The 8,196-nt window shown below is 40.2% G+C and overlaps 1 protein-coding gene across 1 annotated transcript; it reads left to right on the forward strand.

Moving 5' to 3' along the window:
- Window positions 1-111: 111 nt before the first annotated feature.
- LRRC57 (leucine rich repeat containing 57) lies at window positions 112-4,814 on the forward strand. Its single transcript, XM_016212359.2, has 6 exons — window positions 112-257; window positions 347-452; window positions 559-697; window positions 1,201-1,469; window positions 3,204-3,389; window positions 3,869-4,814. Exons 2-6 carry the CDS (start codon window positions 369-371, stop codon window positions 3,908-3,910), a joined length of 720 nt encoding a protein of 239 aa, XP_016067845.1. The 5' UTR covers window positions 112-257; window positions 347-368; the 3' UTR covers window positions 3,911-4,814.
- The last annotated feature ends 3,382 nt before the right edge of the window (window positions 4,815-8,196 follow it).

Genomic DNA, 8,196 nt, shown 5'->3' on the forward strand with positions numbered 1-8,196 from the left:
TCACGAGCCGTTTCGGCTCAGGCGGAAGCCCGGGAAGCGCTCCGCCGCCTTGCGCGCATCCCGGGTCTTCCGCTTCGGGGCCAGCTGTGAGCCGAGGGGTAGGGGGCGAGTCATGGCCCCCTGAATCCCCGTAGGCCCCTAGAGGCGTGTAGCCTCGGAACAGCTGCTAAAGCGGCAGGGCCTGGTGGCCAGGCTGTTCTTCCCTTTCTTCCTTGCCACTCTTGGGCTGGTCCCTAAGATTCAGAAATCTGCAGGAGGTGACGGCTGGGGCAGGAGACAGCCGGGAGGCCGTCGGGGTGGCTGGGTGCTTGGACCGAGCCGTGACAGCTGCGCTTCCTTCCCGCAGGGACCCGAGTCGCGGCGCTAGGATGGGAAACAGTGCCCTCCGTGCTCACGTGGAAACCGCGCAGAAAACTGGTGTCTTTCAGCTTAAGGACCGTGGGCTGACCGAGGTGAGACTCGAAGGGATCCGATCAGGGAATTTAAAGGGAGAGGGATGGCGGGGGCGGTGAAGTTAATCGGTGAGGGATTCTCCGCGCTGTGAATCCTTTTCTCCAGTTTCCTTCAGAGTTGCAGAAACTGACAAGCAATCTCAGGACCATCGATTTATCCAACAACAAGATCGAGAGCCTGCCGCCTATGATTATAGGGAAGTTCATTCTGCTGAAGAGCCTCTCCTTGAACAACAACAAACTGAGTATGGCTTTTGCGTCTGGGAAGCTTTTGCCACTGATCAGCTGTTAAGGGTGGTGTTCTCTTACAAGCTGATTTTTGTTATGAAACCGTTCAGGTTGCTCAAGACGCAGGAGAATGTCAGAGTCCTTGAAGTTTTCTGTCTCTTGTAATTACATCTAAAGCCTCCTGTGTGGTATAATGATTGGTACTGGGATCATTTGGACGGGTGAGGGCGGGGGGGATCGAAGGGGAGGGGCTGCTGAATCCCACAAAACTGCTGTCAGATTGTGCGGAGGCTCCCTTACAAAAGATACACATAAATGCTTTCCTGCATTTTGATGGCACCCTCGCCTTCTGAAGACTATGTTGGTAAAAAATACAATACTTTAAAATGGCACAACATGTGGGAATTCTGTGTATATTAACAAGAGGCATAGAGGGCTGTCATACAGTTTTTATGAACTTCATCAAAGGTGTTTTTCAGCTGTATCAGATTCAGATTTCTACCGTTTTTGTTTTTACCAGCTGTTCTTCCTGATGAGTTATGCAATCTGAAAAAACTAGAGACACTAAGCCTAAACAACAATCACTTGAGAGAGCTGCCCTCTACCTTTGGGCATCTGTCTGCCCTCAAGACACTGAGCCTCTCTGGGAACCGTCTGCAAGCACTACCACCCCAACTTTGTAACCTACGGCAGCTGGATGTGGTGGATCTCTCCAAGAACCAGATTCGGAGTGTACCTGACATAGTGGGAGAGCTGCAGGTCATCGAACTCAATCTCAACCAGAACCAGGTCTAGAGCTTAAGGGTTTTTTTCTATATATATGGGTTTAGTCTCCTGAATAACTGGTTTTTCTCTAAACTGTAATAATAGAGCTGGGCACCAGAAGCTAGATGAGAGATGTATCCTGTGGGCGGAACTAATTTCAAAGACCAAAGTCCTGTGGAGTTAGCTGACACTGGTTTTGTTGTGTAGGTATTTTTTGGATGGTGGGATAGGTGATGGAGTGCTAATTTCAAAAGTTTAACTACTGCCTCACAAATCTTGAAGAGTTCTTCAGATCCTTCTCAGATGTCTCTAGTCATCTAGCAAGGAGCTATGTCAGAGTGGGAAAGAGGCTTACACTCATAGGTTCTCAGAGTTAGACATTGAAGGTAATCAGTTGTCCTTTTTTTGACATCTTTGTCAAATGTGTGTCCTGCTTTTGCTAAGAAACCATCAGTGATAGGCTTTCTGGAGATAGCTCACTTCATTGTTGGAGACCTTTGATTGTAATATTTGAAATTTGTTTCCATTACTTCAGAAGCTCTTTGGTAATTATGTATGACTGGAGAGACCATCTTTGATTTAGACATAAGGCACAGATGATGAAACATTAAACTTAGTGAGACTAGGTGGCCTTTAGTTTTCCAGTGTCTGTGCTTCTAGATCTATAGCCCCAATACAGGAACCACTACTGACATGTAGTTATTAAAATTCATTTAAATTAAAAATTCAGTTCCTCAGTTGTCACAAGCCATATTTTAAGTGCTCAAAAACCATATGTGACAAGTGGCTATCATACTGGACAGCACAGATATAGAACATTCTAATCATTGCAGATGTTTTATTGGGACAAAACTATAGTAGTGATCCTAAATTATTTATGAAATTCAGTCTGTCTCTGAAGATATTAGCCTCTTTTCCTTAAGTGAATATTCTTGAGCTTTTTTGAAAAAAATTTTGAGCCCAGCCGGCATGTATCAGCAGTTGAGCATCAAACTATGATCCAGGAGATCGCGGTTTGATTCCAGATCAGGGCACGTGCTGGGGTTGCAGGCTTGATCCACAGCAGGGGCGGCATGGAGGCAGCCAGTCAATGATTCTCTCTCATCATTGATGTTTCTCTCTCTCTTCCCTCTCCCTTCCTCTCTTTGAAATCAATAAAAACATTAAAAAAAAAAAAAGAATGGATGAGCTTTCTAGGAGGAAGTTTAGAAAGACAATCAAATATTAAGTAGTAGGGACTACTGCTTGAAAAATGTCCATAGGAACAAGAAAGGGAGCCAAAAATCAGGAATAATTCAAAAGCCAGGAAGAAAAACCCAGTACTTAGATACAATAGGAGTTTCAAGGAACGGGTAGGTAGCACAATCAAACATTTATATACACATAAAAGATTGGCAGTGAATGTACCAAAATGTTTATGGTGGCAGATTGCAGGTAACTTTTCTTTAAATTTTAGAATTTGATTCTCAAGTTTTCTATAATAAATAGTGCTTTTATTATCAGAAAATTTTATTTCCAAAAAGCCACTGGTGATGTTCAAAATGCAAGTCCTCACCCCCTCCCCAAAAGTGTGGGGGAAGTAGTGACAGAAGCTAGATGACAGAGGCTTCTGGAGTGAGTAGGTAGTGAGAAAATGGAGGCGGTAAAAGGAGAACTAGGACAAATAGTCAAGGAAAGGTATTTTTGTTTTAATTTAGTAAAAAATAACCATTACAAGGCTTATGCTTTTTCCTGTTATTCTTTTTTGTTGTTCAATAGATATCTCAGATCTCGGTAAAGATATCTTGCTGTCCTCGCCTTAAAGTTCTTCGTCTGGAAGAGAACTGCCTTGAGCTCAGCATGCTTCCACAGAGCATCCTCAGTGATTCCCAAATCTGTCTGCTTGCTGTGGAAGGCAACCTTTTTGAAATAAAGAAACTTCGAGAACTAGAAGGCTATGATAAGGTATGTATTCATGTACTTCTGCATTTCTAGTCACTGCTCCAGAGAAGACAATGGTGAAGTAACCCACATGAGTGTTTATAGCCACAGGCTGCATGGATAATCCTATTTGTCAACAGGATTTGTTCCCCATTTTGGAGGTGAGTTCTAAGAATCAGCCAAATTCTTGTACCAAGATTTACTTGTATACATTCTTGTACTGTACCAAGGTGACTTTTTTTATAGACAGTGTATTGTAAAGCATCTTTGTCTCCTGATAGGTTTCTTATTAAAATATCAAAGAAAAGTTTAAAAGTCCCCAAAACTATGTGCTTTAGTTTTGCATTTAGAATAGGTAGATTTTGTGGAAATGAAGGACCATATCCAATAAAAACCTAAGTTAAAAAAAAAAAATCATATGAAAACCTAAGTAACAAAAGGGTAATAAATTTGCTCATGCAAAAATACCACATATGTATATATTCTTCTTTCATGATTTTTAGTACATGGAGAGGTTCACGGCCACCAAGAAGAAGTTTGCATGATGTTCTCCACAAGCATGGGACTCCTTATAGGACGTTAATTTGGAACCTGTTGCAATCTGGCTGAATCAAAGGCTCCTGTTGTTGTTAAGGATGTCTGCAGTAAGGAGCTGATACTCCAGGAGATTATATTTTATTTGATCTCTTTCCTTTGTAGAGCTTATCTCAAATAAGCTAAAAGGAATGAACAGACAGGAAGAAGTCTCCATTTTGAGTCATGGATAGGGCAATGGACAATGCTGATCTTCAAAATCATCATTAGTTTGGTTTTAAGAAACCAGTACCTAATTGCTATTTATACAGGGGATGCTGTGTGGTAACAGAATAGCTTCATACCACAGCTTGAAATTTCATGTCTAGTTTCAGTGAGTGAGCTTTCTCATAGAATCAGCTGCCATCCCACTTCTGTTAACATTTCACATTTTTATGAAATTCAAATAACTTGTCAGAGGCTGCTACGGTTAATCTAAGGATTTGTGTTTTATTCCAGTCCATCAGTTCAATTATAGTATTTATACTTGGAATTTAGGGTGTACATAAATATGTGACTGTCTTGATTAAAACCGTACTTTGTCAAAGAAGCATCAATACAACATTAAGAGATGTTCCCCAAGGCTGCAGTAGCAAATTCTTTACTATTGCAGGTGCCTTATTGGTAGAGAGCTCTGAAGAGCTAAAACCATATATGCAAAACTTGTAAGATACAAGGGGTTTTAATAATCAAGATTTTCCTGAAACTTTGTTAGAAATAATGTCTTATTTCTGGTAATCCTTTTCTCCTTTTTGTACTTATAACTACTAATCAAATTACCCATCAATAAGCTACTACAGTATTTTAAAACAACCTATGTTAATCAAGTTTATTCCCTGAATGAGAGAATATACTAAATAAAGAATTTTTAATGAACTTTTTGGCTGGAAGAAAGGTTCATCTTTTAAAAGAAGACAGGAAAACTTTAACCTGTAAATGGCCTTTTGTTTAAAAATAAACTGATTAGGAAGAAATGTTTCATGTTCAGTTTGCAGGATTACTTCAATGCTTTCTTGTGACTGATATTTTGTGGTAGTGGAACCATGCCTATTAAGAGAAACTGAAGATACAAAGATAGATGGGTTCAAATTGTTACTGACATCAACATTTAGAAAGCTACCACTCTGTCATTTTCTGAAGTTTTGTCATGGCCAAGGGGCTGTTATTTACCGTGTATTGACAGTTCTTATTTTACAAACCTAGTTTGACCTTTATGTCAAGAGATCCTAAGAGCCTAGTATTTAATCTCTATGAGGATGTCTCTGACCTTAAATCTAGTCTGCGTATTCTTTTTTTTTTTTTTAATATATCTTTATTGATTTCAGAGAGAGGAAAGGAGAGGGAGAGAGAGAGACAGAAACACCGATGAGAGAGTCATTGATCAAGCCCACAACCCGGGCATGTGCCCTGACCGGGAATCGAACCCCGATTGCCTGGATCCTAGGTTGATGCTCAACCACTGAGCCACGCCCTGCCGGGCTAGTCTAGGTAGTCTTTTTCCCGCGTTGTTTTCTGTTTCTCAATTTGGGGAGGAATAGTTTATCATTATTGAGTTTTTCAAAAAAATAAATTTTAATGCTTGATCTTATTGATCTACTGACTGAACAATTAATTTTTCTCTAAATATTTTATCAGTTCTTATCATCTAATAAATTGAAACTTATCAACTTAAATGTCCCCAGCCACTTAATTATTGAGTTTTAAAAAATCCCCACCCCTATCAATGACTACTACTTAGACCCAGCCTTATTTCCAGGTACTTTTTCTTCACTCATTTGCCTGCCTAGTCATGCCAGATTCTGCTGCTCCTTAAACCCACAGTACAATGTCTCTCTCCTTTAACTGCCTTTACATTGTTTGCTCAGTCAGAAACGCCCTCTCGCCCGGCTAGGTGTGGCTCAGCGGTTGAGCATTGATCTATGATCTAGGAGATCATGGTTTGATTCCTGGTCAGGGCATATGCCCAGATTGCAGGGTCAATCCATAGCAGGGTCGTGTAGGAGGCAGCTGATCAATGACTCTCATCATTAATGTTTCTATCTCTCCCTCTCTCTCCCTTTCTCTCTCTAAAATCAATAAACACATATTTAAAAGAAAAAAAACCAACAAGGGCATTTAGAACAGTGCCCACAGCAGTGAAAGCACTTAATAAATGGTGCCATTTATTTCATCTGTAAGGTATTAAAATAGAATATAGCAAGTTGTAGAAAAATGAAAGGCTTTGATCAGGTACCAAGTTAAAAAAGATAAAAAACAAATGACTAGAGAATAAGGAACTTGGATCAATCTGAGAAATACAAATCTGACATGGGTAACTGGGATAATTTAGCATTTTTATTTTAATCCTCACCTGAGAATATTTTTTCCATTCCTTTTCAGAGAGTGGAAGGGAGGGAGACACAGAGAGAAACATTGATGTAAAAGAGACAAATTGATTGGTTGCCTCCCGCATGCATCCGTACCATGGTCTAAACTGCAACCAACATATGTGCCGTTGACCAGAATCAAACCTGAGACCTTTCATTCTGTGAGCCAATGCTCTAACCACTGAGCAAACCCAGCTAGGCCTAGATAACTTAGAATTTTAGTAAGAGAGTGACCTAAAGAAAATAGCATTTAAAGAAACTAATTCTAAGCACAATTGGGAAGTAGAAATTTTAAGTTGGTATTCACAATCCACACATGACATGAAAATATCTAGAGCTGAAGTGGTAATAAAGGATGAATTAAAACTGAAGGAAGAAAAAAAAGGCACAACTATAGGGGATAAAAATCATTGTCCATTATAAGACTGGAAATTTGGAGAGAGCGAGCTTACTGTTAAAAAAATTAAGCTCAGTAGAGAATACTGTATTTTAACTCCTTAGTTATAGATAAGCTCAAGGTCACACAACTACTAAGTGACTGAACCAAAATTTGAACTCAGGTGGTCAGACTGCAAAGCTGTGTTAACCACTTCAGTCATTACCTTTTAGAAGTAATGCAAACAAGTTTCCAAAAATACTACAGGAGAAAACCTGGGAAAATCTTGAAGTCAACAGCTTCTATTTCTAGCGTATTATGGGCCTAATTTCTATGGCCTCATCCTCTTTCTCAGTAGCACAATCTTTGAAAACTCTCAGTTGATTAGAGTGTCGGCCCGATATGCCAAGGTTGTGGGTTCAATCCCTGGTCAAGGCACATAAAAGAATCAACTAATGAATGCATAAATAAGTGGAACAACAAATCAGTGTTTCTCTCTCTTCCTTCCTCTCTCTCAAATCAATAAAAATAAAGTTGCCCTGCCAGCTTGGCTCAGTGGTCAGAGTGTCGGACTGCAGACTGAAGGGTCCTGATTCAATTCCAGCAAAGGACACGTACCTTGGTTGCAGTCTCAATCCCCAGCCCTGGTTGGGGCACGTGTAGGAGGCAGTCAATCAGTGTCTCTCACATTGATGTTTCTCTTTCTCCCTTCTACTCTCTCTGAAAAAGCAATGGAAAAAGTATCCTCGGGTGAGGATTAAAAAAAATAAAAATAAAGTTTGTAACCTAAGATCCATGGATGGGCTTTCAAGACCCATTTATGCATGAGTCATGTTTGTGTGTCTTTTTCTCTTCATAGATAGGCTGTGATGTTGTCTTTCATCAAATTCACAAAGGGATCCATCCTTGGTCCAGACAGACCTCCACTCTAGAGGGAATAGCAGCTATTACTTATTAAGCGCTTACATTTGCTGGACACTGCTCTAAGTGCTTTCCATGCATTACCATGTTGAGTCTATGAGGTAGGAATTGTTAATCCCCATTTACAGACAAGGAAACTCAGGCACAGAAACGGGCTTACGGTCACTCAGCGAGCAAGTGGCAGAGCTACAGTGTAAATAAATCCAGACAATTTGGTGCCTAAGCTCACACTTCTAACCCATTATACTGTGACTGTAGCAGGTTGGTATCCTCAGAACTATTTCCTTTAGCCGTAATAGTGTTAAAGAATTTTAAGTGCTCTTAGGAAGGGTGTTTAAGTATAGCACAATCCCCAGTGTTTCATACCTTCTTTACACATGTATCTTCAGCTGCCAAACTACTCTCTTCAGCATGGAACATTTCCATTACAGAGGGTCTAAATGAATCTCACTTTAAATATGCTCCTCTTCAGCCTTTGAAAACTCTCGTGTTAACTATCTTCTCAAGTGGGTTGTAGTTCTCTCTCATAAACACTCTCTTGTCAGTCACTGGTGTATTTAAGCTCAAATGAGTAAAAGGCTAATAATAATTAAAA

Source organism: Miniopterus natalensis, chromosome 1, assembly GCF_054644295.1.
Source record: "Miniopterus natalensis isolate mMinNat1 chromosome 1, mMinNat1.hap1, whole genome shotgun sequence".
Lineage (NCBI taxonomy): Eukaryota > Metazoa > Chordata > Mammalia > Chiroptera > Miniopteridae > Miniopterus > Miniopterus natalensis.

What these genes read in the sequence shown, in the direction of transcription:
- LRRC57 (XM_016212359.2), top strand. Translation starts at nt 369, where the DNA reads ATGGGAAACAGTGCCCTCCGTGCTCACGTGGAAACCGCGCAGAAAACT. An exon ending in AGGACCGTGGGCTGACCGAG is followed by an intron (nt 453 to 558) that starts GTGAGACTCGAA and finishes CCTTTTCTCCAG; the next exon opens with TTTCCTTCAGAGTTGCAGAA. An exon ending in TCAATCTCAACCAGAACCAG is followed by an intron (nt 1,470 to 3,203) that starts GTCTAGAGCTTA and finishes GTTGTTCAATAG; the next exon opens with ATATCTCAGATCTCGGTAAA.